This window comes from Lissotriton helveticus, chromosome 1_1, assembly GCF_964261635.1.
Source record: "Lissotriton helveticus chromosome 1_1, aLisHel1.1, whole genome shotgun sequence".
Lineage (NCBI taxonomy): Eukaryota > Metazoa > Chordata > Amphibia > Caudata > Salamandridae > Lissotriton > Lissotriton helveticus.
In genome coordinates, this window is record NC_136057.1 from 1,723,325,909 (window position 1) to 1,723,344,589 (window position 18,681).

The following is an 18,681-nucleotide window of genomic DNA, read 5'->3' on the forward strand; positions in this document are numbered from 1 at the left end:
CACCGCCAGCTTGTAAAACACATAAATCATTTCAACCTGCTCAACAAACTCCAATCTAATTTCCATGCAGGACAAAGCACTGAATCAGCTATGACCCACATAATCGACGATGCGCTACAAATGCTAGACCAGAACGAAGCCTGCTTACTTATCTTGCTCGACCTTTACTCTGCCTTTGATACCATCAAACACGGCAACCTGCTAGACCTTCTGAAACACAGAATCGGTCTATCTGGATCACTTCTAAACTGGTTTACCTCGTTCCTCCAAAACAGATCATAAAGATTCAAAGTTAACCATTCCCTAAGAAATCCGCCACAGTCACCTTAGGAGTCCCACAAAGATCATCCCTCTCTCCGACACTTTTCAATCTATTCATGGAACCACTCACTGAAACCCTTAACTCTTCTAACGTACAATATCATATTTACGCAGACGATACACAACTATACCTAAAGATTGATTCACTAGAAGACATCAAATCCCTCAACACAACTCACGGAAAAACTCAGACCTGGCTGGCCGAAACCCATCTAAAACTGAATACCCTAAAAACCGAATTCCTTCTGATCGCTCCTCCTGTCCAAGTACCCATAATTCAAGACTGGATTAAACACTTATAGCACTCAACTGCCAACCTCTTATCGTTGACTCAGCAAAATCGTTGGGAGTAACGCTGGACAGAAACCTCAATATGCAGAAAGACATCAGCACTGCAACAAAAGGAGCAAACTTTTAGATGAATACCTTGAGAAAAACTTAAACCTTTCCTGCCTGAAAAGGATTTGAAACTGGCAGTACAAGCTCTAATAATCCCAAAATTGGAATATGGGAGTGTCTCTCTCTGCGGCCTTCCCAGATCCTCAATGGCCCCTCTTAGATCGTCAATCAACGCAGCAGCGATACTTATTACTGGCTCCAAAAGAAACTCCCACATATCCCCCGACCTAAAATCCCTTAACTGGTTACCCTTTGAAGCCAGAATTCAACTAAAAATAGCATGCAGGATGCTTTTAACCATCCATCACAACACTCCCAGCTATCTGGCACAGAAATTGGTGCCCTCATGTGTCAACAGAGCTTCCAGAAGTGCCCAATAACCTTTTATTGAAACCACAAAGATACAACAAGAAGAAAACATACAACCAAACCTTCTCTGGGATGGCACCCAGGATCTGAAATGCTTTGCCCCCAGAAACTAGACTTAATCCCTCTACTGCATCCTTCAAAAAAGAAGTGAAATCCCTTCTTATGGCTAAGCTCACTTGAAAATGGGTTACTGTGATTATAAGACTCTATTCTTGATCTATATGGAACTATATATTTTTCATAACCTCTCTATGTATCATCGTTACTGTGATTATACTATGCCTGATTTGTATGGAACTACACATCATTTGCCATATGTCGATGTATCTGTGATATGTTGATTCTATTATCCGTGATTTTTATGGAACTATATGTTACCTTTGAGAGTAGAATGTACACATCTAGATACTTAACCTCTAGTTCACTGCCACTATTCCTGTTTTTAATCAGGCAGTTGACTTTCCGCAATAAATTACTGCTAGGACTAACTGACCTGTTTTATTCCACTCCCTTCACATCTACACACACTAGGCCTCTTACCCCCACTGCACCCAACGGCAGGAACAAAAGATCCACGCTAAAGAGCCCCGTATTGGGTGCCCGTCGGGTATTGCAGCGCCGACCATGACGAGGGGCAGGCTCATATGATGAAGTATGACACCTAGCTTGCTAGGTGTGTGAGAGCCCTAGTTCCCCCTGTTTGTGTATAGTGTGGGACCACCATCCATGGCTTAGCTCCCACCTGTATCTCAATGTTCATTTACTTTAACTCAGAGGAACTTTGCTCACTATATATTACTTACCATATGCCTTTGTATCTGCGATATTTACCCTGTAAAGCGCTCTGATACCCGCAAGGGTCTTGTTTGCGCTATAGAAAACCTTCAAATAAAATAAATAAATAAAAATAGACCCACAGGTTGCTCAATAATGAGTTAAGAATAACCAAGAATTCTTTCACTTTACTTAGGAACAGCCACACTAGATTTAAGAGAGGATGCTTATAGGACATATATTAGGGGATCTTTAGTAAAATATAATTTAAGGAAGCCTTTAGAGCCCGGGAAGAGGCGAAAACTTTAGAAAGCAACATTCTCTTTATTGAGAGCGAGCTTCAAGCACAAAATTTACCAGACACTAGGAGCAGTCTAAAAGATAGAAGAGGCAATGTTAGGCAAATAATATTAAACATTTTGAATATGGAGAACGAATTAAAGCACCTGTAGCACATTCACAGACACAACAAGAAATTACCTCAATGTATTAGTTACGCAAATTCAGGAATAGAAATCTGTAACTCTAATGAACTAGAATGTAGAATGCTCAAGGCACTTTCCTCTCTATATGAAGAGACTATGCACCCATACACATCCAAGTTAAGAACATGGCTGCAAGATAGACATGTCTGTTTTCTTTCTGACAAACAAAAAGGAGACGTTGTAGAAGAAATTAAGGAAGATTAAAATATTGAGCAAATAAAGAAATAGAAGAACAGAAAAAACGCATATCCAGTTAGCATTCCAGAAGAACTTCATTGAGATTACAGGAGTCTATAGTATCTATTCTGTAAAACATGTTTAAATACATGTATCTTTAAAATCAGAGAGATCCTGCCTCAATGGAACAATACAACTATGGTTTTTCCTATTTTAAAATCTAATACATCTAATTAAGATCAGAAGAAGGAACACTCTTAGGGCCAGATGTAGGTCGGCAAATACCGGCCGGTAATGACCGACCGGTATTTGCAAATGGAGATGTAGGGGCCTTCAAATTTACAGAATCGGTAAATTTACAGATTCAGTAAAATTACCGATTCTGTAAAATACCGAATCGGTAATTTTACCGAATCGGTAAATCTAGATGTAGGTGGCACTGAAAACAGTGCCACAGGCCCTTAAGAATTCGTTATGTACCATGAAATACTATTTCATGGTAAATAACGAATTCCTGTATACATGCACATCTGTGCATGTACACCTGTGCCATGTGGCACACATACATGCCCTTAGGGCATGTATGTGTGCCACATGGCACACAAGCCATAATCAGGGGTGCAACAGGGTGTCAAAGTGACACCCTGTCCCCCTTGACAATTCGGTAATTTTACCGAATTGGTATTTACCGATTCAGTAATTGACATCGATTCCTATGGGCCTGTAGGCCCATAGGAATCCATGGCAATTACCGAATCGGTAAATACCGATTCGGTAATTACCGAATCATACAGATTCGGTAAAAATTACCTAATTTTTACCTACATTTGATTTACCGAATCTCGAATTGGTAAAATTCGGTATTCTAGAATCGGTAAATCAGATTTACCTACATCTGGCCCATAGACACTTAGGGGCCGATTCCGATCTCGCTTGGAATGGCTCAGAACGCAATCCGGCTGGGATAAGTACGAGCTAGGCGTGTATTTTCCGACCGACTCGACAAATCTGTATGAGTGTGCAAGTACGATGCGGGAAACGTGAAATCGTCGACCAAGACGTTTCCGGGTCCAGATCACTCTGTACGTGTCAGCCGTAAGCGAATCGTGCTGTGCAATCGAGGCGATTTCCGACTGAGTCAGTACGATGCATTATTCGGACAGCCGGATTGAGATGGAGTTTCCGACTTGTACAAGCTCGGGGAAGTGGACTTTGGGGGTCCGGGCCGGACTCCCCTTCACCCATAGCCTTACGAGCCGGTCAGAGGGGGGACCCAAGGGCCCCCCCAAATCATGCATGTAAGGTGCGGTTAGCACAGACCCGTACTCACTACAGGGGGCACCCTTTTGTGCAACATACCTTTTTCGTGAATAGGAGCCTATGTACTCGTTGTACAACAGGCGTTCAGAGCCCCGAGTGTGAGTCGGTTGAAAGCACTACGGATCCGACTCAGACGGAGGGCTTTCCAACGAGATCGGAATAGGCCCCCTATTGTTATTAAGTTCAGATTTCAGATTTTTGGAAGTACTCTTGATAAAAGATTTACAGTGGTAATTCATAATTTAATACACCATGATTTAAAAGGAATTATTCCTAGCAGAACCTGATGCATCCATTAATTGGGTCTATTGATATGGTGTATTCTAGGGATGGTTGGAACTCGGTGCGTTGCTCAGCTTGTGCTGATTGTTTGCCCGTGAGCTTGTTCTGCACTGCAAAATCAGCGCAAATGGCACCACGCGGAATGCCAGAGGGCTCTGCTTCTTTGCTGCAGCTCTAGTAAATTTTCTACTTGAGCAGAAGCTTTCTCATCGCGAATGGTTGAGACTGCCAGCAACTGATGCGTTGAGGAAATCTCGCCCGGTGTCGTTCTAGCACCTGAGAATCGCGCAAGGGGATGTAAATTCTTGCCACCTTAATATTGGTGAGCTGATCACGAGGACAAACTCTGCCATTTGGTGGTTGGCGGAGTTCTGCCAGAACTCCGCATTACAAGCTCTACACGGACTGGACAAAGCTCTGCAAACTCCGCCGGTGGAGAGTAATTTATCGCCCACCCCTAGTAGCTTTCTTTTCAAATCTTCTGGCAAATACTATATTATATGCTGCTAAAGCATTCAATAGGATAAACTCGCAATATATTTGGGAGGCAATTACTTCATTCAGGTTAAGTCCAGAAATCATCAGTGTATTAAAGAAACTATATTTTCGTCCACCTACACTGATTTTGATTACCAGAGGCACAAGGAAGGGATGTCCATTATCCATCTTATTTTTTGACTTGTATATGAATCACTGGCCTAGGCAATCAAAACAGATAGGGAAATTATACCAAATGTCTTTCAGGCTTTGATGAAAAGGTCTGCCCAACATGCTTTTTGGCATTATACTTTACACAGCTGACCCTAACACACCAATCCCATGCATCTAAAATGAATAAATCTAACATGGAGATGATATTTTGAAGTCAGATACACTGGAAAGGTGATTTGAATGTGAACAACCATGCAATAGTTAGGCAAGATTCCAGAGAAAAATCTAAGGAAAGTGGCTAAGGAGATAGAGAGTCTGATCAATAAATGGAAAAACCTCCCATTATGAATAAATGACTGAACTAATTTAGGTAAAATGCCAATTCCCTGAAAATTATCTTTTCTGTTTAATACAATACTACTTTCATTTCCCAAAGATATCATTGCCCATATTCCGGCGATAATAAGTAGCTTTATTGGGCATTCAGGGAAGTCAGGTTGTCTTTAATGAAACTTAAAACAAAGGGAGAAAAAAAGGTAGCCTAGCCCCCCGGGCTTTTAACTTTAGAGCAACTCATTTCAAATTAAAACTGCAGAATGTTACTTGTCGCACCAGATAGTTCAAGTAGAGGTACACTATTCTCGCAAATATTAAAGAATGTAGGTCCATATATATTTAACGTATAACTTTGGTGACCCAAAGTTGTTTTTAAAAGTCTGCCACAGGTTTTGAAAGTCAGCTTAGAAGTATAATATAGCTTCAGGAAAATTCTGGGTATAGATTATGTTGCCCAATTTGCCATGATCTGGTGCACCCTCAGGACACCAGCATGCATGAAAGACAGATTGGCTCTTCATCTGTGGATGTCAGACATACCTTGATGGGGTCAGTTACAGGTAGGTTCAAGCTAGGTATCATGGGTATCAACAGTGGAGGCCACATCATGGGGGGCAGCACAACAATGGACCTTAAAAAGCATTGGGAATATGAAGAGTAAATGCAAGATCCACTGCAATTTAAAAAAGAGAAGACTTTGGAGAACGTGTACAGACAGTGAAAAGGGCACTTGCCTACACTGGAGCTGGAGAACTCATGGGAAGTATGCTTAAATCTTTTTTGAAATTTCAAATTTACTGCATCAAAGAAGTGCAACTTGTACACTGTGCATAAGATTTACATATATAATAGCCAAATTCCCAAAACGATAAGTACCTCAGTGCAACAAATGTGGGATGGAGGAAACTGATGATAAATATGGGCCCGATTCACAGAACTAACTTAAGACAAACGGCCACATGCATCATTGTAAGGTTTTGCGATTCCTTATTTGCGATTTTTAGGGAATCGCAAATAAGGAATCGTGAAATGGGATGCATGATTTTATTCGCATAATATTTGCGATTCGGTAAAAATCGCAATTTTTACCGAATCGCAAATATTATGCGAATTCCTAATCGCGATTTCGCAAATCCCATTGATTCCTATGGGCCAAAAGGCCCATAGGAGTCAATGGGAAGGTATTTACAAATTGCGAATTTGAAAATGCTATTCGCAATTTGTCAATGCATTCCAAGGGTGCAGAGGGGGGTCCAAAGGACCCCCCCTGCACCCCTGAAATGTATTTTAAAGTGCATGTTTCACACACACATGTCCTAAGGACATGTGTGTCTGTAACACGAAAGTTAAAAAAATGCATTTTTGAGCATTTTCATAACTTTTCGCAAATTACCACGAGGTTCAACCTCGTGGTAATTTGCACCCCCTAATTGCTAATTCGCAATTTGAAAAACAATCATGCATTGCTTTTAAGGAATCGCAAATTTGCGATTCCTTAAAAGCAATCGCATTTTTGGAAATCGCTAAAAATAGCAATTTTCACAAAAATGTAGGATGCATCCCAAAAACTTATTTAGGAATCGCAAGCGGCCGAATTTACCGATTCGCACCGTTTGCACTTCCTAAATAGGTTGATGCATGTGGCCGAAAATCCTTAACTGACAACCATTTTGGTATTCACAGAAGGCACTTACTCATTTCGGTATTCACAGAAGTTAGGAGTGCTAACTTTAGGACTCCTAAATGCATTCTGAGAATGCCGAAAGTCTTAAATTTATGATTTTTCTCAGTTTAGGAGTAGTAAAGTTAGGACTCCGAACTTTAGGACTACTAAATGCCTTCTGTGAATACCGAAAGTCTTAAAGTTAGGATTTTTCTCAGTTTAGGAGTCCTAACTTTACTACTCCTAAAGTGAGAACGTTGAAGACTTTCGGAATTCACAGAAGTCATTCAGAAGTCCTAAAGTTAGGACTCCTAACTTTAGTGAATACAGAAATGAGTAAGTGCCTTCTGTGAATACCAAAATGAGTAAGTGCCTTCTGTGAATACTAAAATAGTAGTAATTTTGGAATTTTGTCTTAAGTTAGTTATGTGGATCAGGCCCTATATGTTTGAAAGTTTTCCTGTGCTCATTAATATTATGGATAAAGTAAGTAACGTAATATCAACAGTTCTTACACGTGCATTTAAGTAAGCCAATATTTAACTTTCTTTGCCACCAATATTTGTCTTAGCAAATTTCACAGAAGTGACTGCTTTCTCATATGTTTCTTCTAGATAGATGAATAAATTGCATTAACTGTCTGTTATTTAATCCTCACATTGTTTCAAAATAGCCAAAAAATCACTAATTATATTAGTTAGGTGGATATGGAATGTGATACTAATTCTGTACAAAAGATTAGGTCAGAAAGAAAAAGCACAGTATATCTGATGATTGTACCAAAGAATGTTGGGTTACCACAATAGATTCCGATCTGCTGACAGTCATCAGCTAAAATAGTCTCTAGATGGGCAAGGGAAGTTTTTCTTAAGGTCTCACATACACCTGATGGTGACATATGGGCAAAAATAATCCACAAAAAAATCGGCAGACAGGGGGTGATTAATATCGGAGGTAATTCTTGCGAAATTGTAATTGTATTTAAGTAGCGCTTACTACCCCTGACGAGACGTTGAAGTGCTTTTTGGTGACTGGCCTGCTACTCCGGAACCCAAAAGGATTAGTGTTGGATCAGTATATGGAAATATGAGTATAGTATTAGTATAAGGAGGTAGGGGCTAATTTGATCAAAGGACATGTGAGTCTGTTAGTTGGATTGAATGTTGTAATGGAGGGATAGAATAGGGAAGAAACCAGAAGTATTAATTGAGAGATCATAGTAATACGTTGAGGTCTGGGATGTGTAAAGGAGAGACGGAGAGGGAAAAGCCTTGAGAAAGACATTAGGGTGAAAGAGAAACACAGTAGGAAAATGAGGTTTGGGATGGATCAAAGGAGAGATAATATGACGGAAAATGTAGTAGGGTTGTTCGGGAGATCATAATATTTAACTGATGTTTGGGATGAGCCAGGGGGTGTAGAGAAGGGAGTAGTCTAGGAAGGGGTATTTTGGAGATCATAGTAGTATAAAGGGTTTGGGATGAGAGGAAGTGCAGATAAATAATTAATTGATTGAGGTGTAGACTAATGGTAGGACAGAGTAAAACGTTTGAGAGAGTAATTGCTTTTTTCTTATACAATAATACTAAAATAATAAATATATAGATACATGATTACATAGTGAGTGGTATTTGAATAGTACAGGGGGTGGTGATGTGTTTTGGAGAAGAGTATGTGATGTGTAAGAGGGGGAGGACTAGAGTTACGAGTTTTTGTGTCAGTTTTGATCACTGGAATAGGTATTGTGTGTGGTGGAGTGGCATCTAAGGATTGTATGGTTGTGTGTCATTGGTAAAAAGAGAGGTGAGTGTTGGTGGATAGTGTGATGGAAAGCTGAGTATAGGTTTCGTCATGACAGAAGGGGTTCTGTTAGGAGCATGTGGAAGATAGAGTGTGTGTTTAGTATTAAAAGGGAGTGTGTGTGGATGCATTGCAGTTATGTATAATGTAGCTTTGTGTTGTGTGGTGATGTGTGGATGTATTAGTAGTATGGAACAATTGAAACCCTAGCCCTAATAGCCAATCAGAGCCCTAGCCCAAACAGCCTATATAGAAACCCCTCTGACAACAAGAACCACATACAACAGCACTCAGCACTTCTAGACAACACAGCACCAAGCTTTTATCTGACATCTACAAAATTATTTTACCACATCCATACCATCTGAACACACCCATATGCACGAAATACACCAGACTGGATGTTTAATAGTAGTAAAGTAATTATACTACTAGGACTTTGGGACCTGCCCTGCTTCTTACCCAAAAGCGTGAACGATCGCTAATCAAAGCTGCTAGAGGCATTCTAGAGGACATTCTTGGCATGTAGGGTACTCATGGAAAAATGCAGGTGCTGATATACTTGAAGAAATTCTTGGCTTACGGACATCCGTGGCAAACTGGTGACAGTAGAACACTGGAGGTAATTATTGTCATCAGGTATTGAGAAGGGGGAAACCATGACAAAAAGATGGCCCTGACATACTCAGGTAATTTTAGATATAAGGGTCACTCATTGTTTATGGAAGGCATTAATGGCAAATGTTGGCTCTGGTACAGTGTGTGTGTAATGTTTGATCTAAGAGGGCACTCATGACAAAATGCTGGTTCTGAAGCAATGAAAGTAATTCGTGACATATAGGGGAACCCATAGCACATTGAAACAATAGGGTCAACTCCTGAGGAGTGTCAGGTTTGATAGGTTTGCACACCAGAAAGGAAGCCCCTAAGCAAACTCTAGCTCCTAAAAACATACACCGTGCCACTCTGGCTGTAGCATCGACAGAGAACAAACAGCATTCTAGTAACATCCAGGACCCTGGCATAACTTGAGGGAGGTGGGTAGCTGCAACTTTATTAATCATCCAAAGGCCTCTTACAGTGAGAGTGTACATAACGGAAATATGGATGTTTCAGTTTTAGTCTTCAAAAAATGGAAAGTGATTTTGCTACATGGGAGACTCCCTTGATTTCGGTTAGAAACTGGAATCCATCCTTAGTCCCAATTGGACGCTTCCATCAAATCGAATTCCATTCAGATACATAAGACACTAAAGGCTGTTCAGACGTTAAGTTAGTTTTATATGACATATGGTGTGATAAAGGTTGGGGTTCACAAGTTTAACACTTATCTATTCTACTTTAATCATTCATGCATATTGATTACTTTTTAATGTCACAGCCAACTAGAAAGTGCTACACAATTTTCAGTTTGGGGTGTTTGCATTTTATGCCACTGAAACCATAGAAATTATGAAAAATCTAAGTAGCAAATGAGCCACATCCATTCAGCAGGAGTGTGGTAGGAGAACAGTAGGTGTCCAATTGTGTATTTTGGAGCACACTGTCCCAAACGCATTAATAAAGCATGATGTAGTAGAATACTGCCATTTGAAGGGGGCACATTTGCCATTAAAATGGCCTTTTGAAAAGATCAACAAATTATCAGATGTGCAGTTTTACCACTAAACATATACCACACACAAACGATAATCTATGGAAATTGTGGTGCAACACAATTGTATCATTTGTGCTTCACACAGGTAAAAGTTCCTGGTTTCCTTTGATCCTATCGATATATATATTTCCATCACACTTCAGAACAAAAATGTGCCTCAGTCGTATTTTCTTTCCTGTTGATATTTGCTGGAGAACCTAAGTCGGCATGTGTGTTTAGCCAGACTGAGACGGCCGGCCAAACACACATACCCAATTAAAAGTGCACATAGCACTCCTCCTCCCCCTCTCATGCCCCGGTCTCACCCCTCCTTGCACAAGCTAACTCAGAGCAGGAAAATGGAAAAATAAAACAATGCTAAGATTGTTTTATTTTTCACTTGCTAGCTCTGAGCCAGTGGGGCAACACTCCTCCGCCACTGCGGAGGAGGCGCCCCTGGTGCAGCAACCATTGGCTCTACCATTGGAATAATCCTGTCAACGTTGCACTCACTGGGTGACACTTGGAGACATGACATCAGAGGGACTGTCTATTTACCTTATCAGGTCGAAAAACTACTTAGCATATCAGGGACTCAGATTTTATGTTTTCTGAAAACTGGCATCACGTTTTGGTTCTATAGTCAGTAAAGAAGAAACAGTGACTGTGGCAACAAGTTGGTCATACCACCATGGCAGTATTCACTGTTTAAAGCTTTTACAGCCCATTGCAAGTGTCCAAAGTACGCTTATGTTTTTTAACAAAGGGTAGGCCACAATTTCTTTGAAAGGTTATAAGGCGATTCCTAAAGTTAACAGGGCAGTTAGTTGAATGCCACTACTGAATTAGCAAAGCAGGTGGAGGCTTTGACCCCCTGTATACATTTAAAGGATGCGAGCAAAAAGGGCTGCTAAATACTCTTTCTCGCAGTTAAGTACTAGAGCTGCTGCTAAGGACACGTACTGTGGAGCAATAAGTCTAGTATCACCCGCCTCAAAAAAAGTGGTAGTACTGCAGCAGCAGGAGGTGCCTCTTACCTGAAGAGACTGGAAGAAATGACCCAATTCTCCCACAGTGATTCCTCAGCCTTCTCAGAGGCAGCCTGTTTACCCACGGTTGTCTGGGTTCCTCCCTTCCATGTTGCTGAGAGAGAACCTGGCAATTATGGCTTTAGCCGCAGCAGCAGCCGAGCCCCCTGCTCTACCCTGAATTTTTTCTCTGGAGAGGTCGAGGACGTGGTCTCACGGCTAGACTGCCGACTTTGGAGCTGGGAAGCACATGCTCGAGCCTCGGGGTTAACTCCTCATCCTGTGATTCTGGGCAAATCACTTAATCTCCCCACGCCTACCCCCAAATAAATGAACGTAACTGGTGCTCATGTAAAGCACTCCAATTATACCTTCAGGTTGTGTTTGTGCCATATAAATCTGCAAAACAAACAAGGTGGAGAGCCTTAAATGCTCCTCCTACCACAACAAAACTTCGTCTTTCCTCCTCTGCCTTTCTTAACCCCACCCTCTACTCTACCCCACACAGACACCACTGCACACATGTATCATCTTCTTAGAGCATGGTTATGGTACACCCCTTAGAAAAAGGAAACCATGTGGAACACCATACATCCTGTGTCCAACCAGATGTATTTACCTTATAACTACATGGGTCTAGTGCGACATTATCACAGTGCAACAGTGATTACATGTGTGGAGTTGCCCCCCACCAGTACTGTGAGACTCTTAATCAGGCCGATAATGTGAATTGATCCTCCTTAGCCCTAATCCACGCTTTTCAACAATATTATTTCCCTTACTGACCTCAGCAGAGGAGCCAAGTGGAGGTTACTGCATACTTTACATGTATTTATTCTTTACTACACAATTTAGAGTTCACTAAGGCACCTGCATCTGATAGTGTTTCTCACTGCCATCTTCCCTCAACTGTAGTTGTATACTATTACTACACTATTCTAAGGGGCACATGCATCATTGGTTTTTGCATTCGCAAACGGTGCGAATCGCAAAATTCGGCCGTTTGCGAATGCAAATCTGCATCAAGTTTTTTTATTTTATCGCAATTTAAGAAATCGCTTTTTTTGCGATTTCTTAAATTGCAATTGCATTTAAGAAATCGCAATTTTGCAATTACTTAAATGCAATGCATCATTTAAAAAAAATTGCGAATTCGCACATTAGAAGTGTAAAATTAGCATGAAGTCAACCATCATGCTAATTTTAGAAAAGTTTCAAAAATGCACAAAAGTGCATTTTTGAAACTTTCATTTTACACTCCCACATGCCCTTGGGCATGTATGTGTGAAAAATGGACTGTATGTTACATTTCAGGGGTGCAGGGGGGGGTCCTTTGAAACCCCCCTGCACCTTTGAAATTGCTTTCTCATTTTGCGATTCCTTAATTGCGAATCGTAAAATGAGAATGTCTTCCCATTGATTCCTATGGGCCTCTAGGCCCATAGAAATCAATGTAAAGGGATTCCTTATTTGCGATTCGCAAAATTGAGAATCGCAAATAAGGAAAAATAAGGAATCGCAAAAATATATGCGAATTTTTAATGCATAGGTATTTGCGATTTCTAAATTGCAATTCCTTAATTTTCGCAATTTAGGAATCGCAAATACCAACAATGATGCATGTGGGCCTAAGAGCCTCCGATTTAAAGGATTATAAGCATGAGAACAAACGTTATTACCTCTAGCAGTGTTTCTGTAATAGAAACTATTTTGCATGTTACTCTTTTTTGTCCAGCCTATTCACATATACGAAGAAAGTGGATAATACAATTACGTAATAATTTGGGCATAAGGGACTATCAAGCATTCTTTAGGATCCTGAAGTCTCCTACGAACCCTTTGATAGTTTCCGCCATAACTACGTTTTTGTTCTCTATGTGGTCTATCCGAAGGAAATTACTTAAATAACAAGGTATCCTATGTATTTATCCGTTGAGACTTGAGAACTATTTGGATCAACTAATGTTATCTTAATTTTTTTATTTTTTTTTAAATTATTTAAATTTTTATTTTTTTAACAAATTTTCTTCTCCCCTCCGATTGCTTATGATGTATTTTAATTTTTATAACTTTAAATGAACTGTGGAAAAGTGAAAATTTATTTTTTATGTACTTTGATGGTTAAAACTAACCGAAATAAAGTTTATTGAATGAATGTAATAGAATGAAGTTGCTATTCCTATCCCAACATGCCTTGTTCTTTTCTTGCTACTGCCAAAAGGAATCTGAGATAACAAGGATCATTATGAAAGATCTTAGTCGTAAAGATTGAGGGGAAGACTTACCAATTTCTGGCGCAATGTGGTGCAGCAACCAAAGATGCTGCACTACATTGCATCAATGAGAGACACAACCAGTACCATATCTACAAATATATGATGTTGTTTTTCTCTTTCCCCGCACTGGCAAACTTTTGGCTGCATTGCACCGATGAGACATTCTTGCAGCACCATTCAAGGGAGTATGCGTCCTCTTAAGCATATGGTTTGTACTGGAAGGGGAACCCTCCAGCACAAAAACTATGTTTTAATAGGTCTCTCTGCGGATATGTGTTGTAAAGTGCAGCAAATTTGCAAAGTTACGGAACTTTTGAGAAAAGAGCCTGCTTCGAAGAGGTGTACGTTTTTTGGTGGAAATGTCTGTCTACCAATTTTAGAGGACAGGAATTTGCGGCATTTGCATAGAAACACGCATATGCCGTCCAGGCATCTCAATAGAGTCGTTATGCATTCCATTAAGCAAGCTTCCAACACAAATCAGAATTTGAGTTGGAAAGTATATCCCTACCCAACATTTTGCGCTGGCTATGCATTACTTATCTTACGCAAATCCAGTGCAAAATACTGATTCCTGCTCCCCACCCCAATTTCTAAAAAGACCATTTCAGTGACATCAAAAAGCAAGGCTTTTGAAATTTAGATATTTGAAGTGTATTTTACTGTTTCGTTTTATATCTACTACAGTAGTTTTGCAATAGTTCATTTAACTTACTTTTGCTTGAACTCCTCTACCAAATCCTGCATGGTCCTTAACTCCCCATCCAGACGGCCTCTGTCGTTGTTCAAGCCTTCCAGTTGCTGTCGCAGGTTGCTGATGTAAGCCTCAAAAATGGGTTCAATGTTGTCCCTTCGAGAACCTGTTGAAACACCACCTTGTTCTTGCAAGAGGGACCACTTTGTCTCTAGCACCTTGTTCTGTTGCTCTAAGAACCGCACCTGAAATCCAAGCGATAGCAGATTTTAAACTATTTATTTAAACATATTGCATATATAGGTGAGGTGTAAGGACAGCACAACAGAGCTTTCACAGAACACCGCCACAAGAAAAGGGGAAATTGGGTCATTAATAGGTTTCAACATAGAGTGTGCATATGTAAATTTGAGGACATATGTGCTTACGGCAGAGTGCAAGTAGTATGAGCAAAAGTACCAAAACTGATTTAAGTCCTGTACGTTTTGTAAGATCAGATGGAATATGGCAAAATGATTTAAAGTATGCAGAAATTCTCTTAGCTACATATGTAGCTATGGTAACCAGAATCCTTGTAGAAAATGGTCACGCAATTTGTGTATGAATCTCTTCATAAACCACTGCCTGAAAAAACTAAACTGTGGCACACCTGTGTCCCCCTGTTGAGCACGAAGGGTTTTCAGTATTGGAATTAAAGGAACATTGAAATTCGGGGACTCCTTTGTTAGTTATGAAGATGAATGTCATAGAATAGGCAAACATTGGGAAAGAAAACGTGTGAACCAGGAATAGGAAAGTCCTGGATTACGTTGCATTGAAGAATTAGTAGCCCCACATTCAGCATTAATTAGGCTTAGTGATGCTCAAGAAGGGTAAGTGGTTTACTGATGAAGACACTGTCAAGTGGATAACTTGAATGTTAGCTGTATCTCTATTTGGCATGGTGAAGCCCCACACTGGCTCACATGCTGCTATTACTGCACTAATGAATAAGACCAATTCTGACCCGCTCTGCAGTTGGACTTTAGCTTGGTGGTAGGGGTGGTGTCAGGAATGTGGCAATGGGACATTGTTTGAGGGTAGGGTACCTGGTAACATTATACAGCTTGAATTTGCTTTGTGGTAGCTGTAGGAGCAGTCAGCAGCTTCAGCACTTTAACATGCATGACCAGTTGCCACAGTGAGAACAGTTTCTTTCTGTGGCAGAGGGCCGTTACAACTGCTTCTTTTTATAAAACGTTAGTGGAATTCACATACTCCACAAACTTAAAAAAAAATCCACAATATGCAGGCTTCATACAACCACTGCCACCTTACCACCCACAACCAGACAACTAGGACCTTATTATGAGTTTGGTGGTCTTCTTCTGGTACCACTACTGCGGCAGTCCCAGGAAGACCGCCAAGCCTGTGGTGCGCCTGCCAGCCTGATTCTGGGTTGAATCCAGGGTGGGCGGGTGGTGCGGTGTCACGGTGGCAGTCTGTTAGGCTCATAGGAGAGCCTAGCAAGCTTACTGGCGCCCTAACAGTCCCTACTGCATATTTCTGCACAGCGTGGCATGCACCATGTCGTGCATGCCACATCATGCACGAACGAAGGTGCAAATACAGGGGGACAGTTAGGCTCTCCTTTCTTGTATTTCCACAACCCTTTTTATGGCAGGCTCTCTGCCCTGAAATGGGCAGTGGAAAAGCAGGTCGTAATATGCTCAAAGGTACAGGCATCGGTACAACCAGCATTTCCGGTACAACCAGCATTTCCTGCCCTTCTCCACACCGCTACCGCCATGGGGTCCCGGATCCCGGCGGAGGTGGCAGCCTTGTGGCAGTCTCACCACCACCATCATGGAGCGCCGTGGTGGTGGTGATCGGACCGCCACCAGGAATGCTGCAGTACCAGGACCGCTGTTCTCATAATAAGGCCCTTACCGCCTGATTCATCAAGCTAAATTGCACTCGCAAAGGGCAAGATTCTCAGAATCTTGCCTTTTGCGAGTGCAATTTTTGCATTTGGGATTCATCATCCCAAATGCAAAAATCGCTATTTAAGAATTCGCACATTTGCGAAGAATTGAATTTAAGGAATCTCTATTTGAGATTCCTTAAATGCAATTCATGAAGCATTTTAAAATTGCGAAAATGCAATTTTGGGCCGCTATTTACCGAGAGGTCAGACCTCTCGGTAAATAGCAAAAACTTAGAAAAATGCTTTTAAAAGCATTTTTCTAAGTTGCATGTTGCACACACACATATCCTTTGGACATGTGTCTGCGCAAAACCTGTTTCAATTTGCATTTAAGGGGTGCTACAGGGTGTCCTTTGGACACCCCTGGCACCCTTTAAATCGCTATCTTATTTGCGATTAGCTAATTGCTAATCGCAAATAAGGAATACTCAGCATTCATTCCTATGGGCCTTTTGGCCCATAGGAATGAATGGGGAGTTATTCCTTATTTGCGATTAGCAATTTGCTACTCGCAAATAAGGAATGTGTAGGAATCGCTATTTATTTAGCAATTCCTACATGAATACCGTTTTGCGAGTCCTTAATAGCGATTCGCTATGAATCGCTATTAGGGGCTCGCAAAACGGCCCGTTGATGAATAAGGCTGCTAATGTCTGCTGCAGAAAATAGACTCGCTATTCTCAGTGCAAGATTCAAGCGCTTTGGTGGTAGGTCATGGCACTGTCAAACCTCTTTCCTTAAGACCTTGCATCTTTACTTCCTCCCTGTGAGGACAATTTGCTTAATTTCAGGAAAGTACTGATGACGCATGTTTTCCAATTGACTTTCAGTATATCTCTCTCTCCTGATAATCAGTTTGCACCTTTCCTCTTTTACTTGAATTTGCAGTGTATCTTCAATCCTGCTTCTGTCTCATCAAACTCCTTTGGAGCAGACCCCAAGATGCAAAAACCATAGATAAAAATAACTTGCTTCAATTACTGAGCCTAGCGCCTAGAAATCATCTCTTTTCTGTAAATGGGGAGACAATGCAAGGCATAGTGAAATGAGGGAAACATCATATATTTGACGAACGAGTTTAATTTGGCAATTATTTCATGAGCAAAGACAGCCTTGTATTGCTGCTTTTCCAGCCAGTACATAATGCTCCTGTTCAACTCATTTGAACAGACTCTTGCCCAGATTGGATCTGGCTCAGGCAGCAAGGTCTTAACTTTTTTTCATCTGTTAGTAAGTTGATTTCAAACAATGAGCAACATTTCTCTTGCGTATCACAACTGTGAAAATAATTTCTAAGGACTCAAGACAAATGTGACTTCATAGCTTAGTAGCATTATGTTTACTAATCTGCTAAGTAGGTCGGGAAAGCTACTGTAGAGATTTCAAAAACAAAGATTGAATGTGACTGACCTTGTCAATGAAGGAGGCAAATTTGTTGTTCAGACTCTTGATCTGTTCCCGTTCTTCAGTTCGCACTTTTTGAATCTCTGGGTCAATTTCAACGTTGAGTGGTGTCAAGAGGCTTTCGTCGATCGTAACTCCTTGAATGCCGGTGGACGGGTAAGCTGGGAACCCAGGTCCTCCTCCTGGGCCGCCAACAATACCACCCATGGGCCTGGACCCACCTGGGCCCAAATTTCCACCTGGTCCAAAACCTCCACTTGGCCCAAAGCTTCCACCTGGGCCAAAGTTTCCACCTGGTCCGAAGCTTCCACCTGGGCCAAAGCCCCCACCAGGCCCAAAGCCTCCACCAGGCCCATAGCCTCCACCTAGTCCAAAGCCTCCACCTGCACCACTACCACCGCTGAAAAACGCCCTACCACCACGTACTCCACTACCAGCACCGACACTCCCAAATGCTGCATTATCACTTTGAAATGGTGTGGAAATTCTTTTATTTGCGCCTAGGTTAAAGAGACTTTGGGTGCCAAAGCTCCCAACATATCCACTCCCACTCCCACCTCCCCCTCCAATACCACCACCACCACCACCAGCACGGCCATACCCTCCCCCAACTCCTCTTTGGGATACAGAGAAGGAGCCGACACTACTTTTACTTCTACTCCCGGCTCCAGGGATAATAGACGACCAAGCGCTATAGCTCCTTGTTTGGTTCATAATGTTTTCTTGGAAGGGGAATAGAAATCAAATTAAACGGAGTTGCAGACGGAGAGTAAACCAGATCCCTCTGATCTTTGTTTCAGCACTTCTTTTATAGTTACTAGCCCTGATTGTATCTGGGATGAGATCATCTTACAGAATTAATGAGGTTGCTGTGCCCCATGGCAGTTAAACCACAAATAAACCAACACACCTACAAAATATACAAAAACGGCATTGCTTGAGGCTTTCTGGAATGCACAAGTGTTTAAGTGATCACATATTTTTATCATTGATTTATACACGATATACAGCTCCTACAACGCTTTTTGCAGTGGTAAATTAGTAGCTGTTTAGTTCATGGCATGAGATTGGTGCCCATTTCTTAAAATGCCCATGGAAAC

General features: G+C 41.3%; 1 protein-coding gene and 1 long non-coding RNA gene across 2 annotated transcripts in view; one reads left to right on the top strand and one right to left on the bottom strand.

The window, feature by feature from the left end:
* The window catches only part of LOC144833210 (keratin, type II cytoskeletal cochleal-like), a 157,905-nt gene extending 139,556 nt beyond the window's left edge, over positions 1-18,349 (bottom strand). The window contains exons 1-2 of the mRNA XM_078689150.1: positions 17,588-18,349; positions 14,233-14,456 (exon numbers count right to left, since the gene is read on the bottom strand). Coding sequence (XP_078545276.1) covers positions 14,233-14,456; positions 17,588-18,295 — 932 coding nt within the window. The 5' untranslated portion in view covers positions 18,296-18,349. The remainder of the gene's footprint in view (positions 1-14,232; positions 14,457-17,587) is intronic.
* Positions 1-18,681, top strand: part of LOC144833258 (uncharacterized) — a 310,988-nt gene that overhangs the window by 191,229 nt on the left and 101,078 nt on the right. The window lies entirely within an intron of this gene.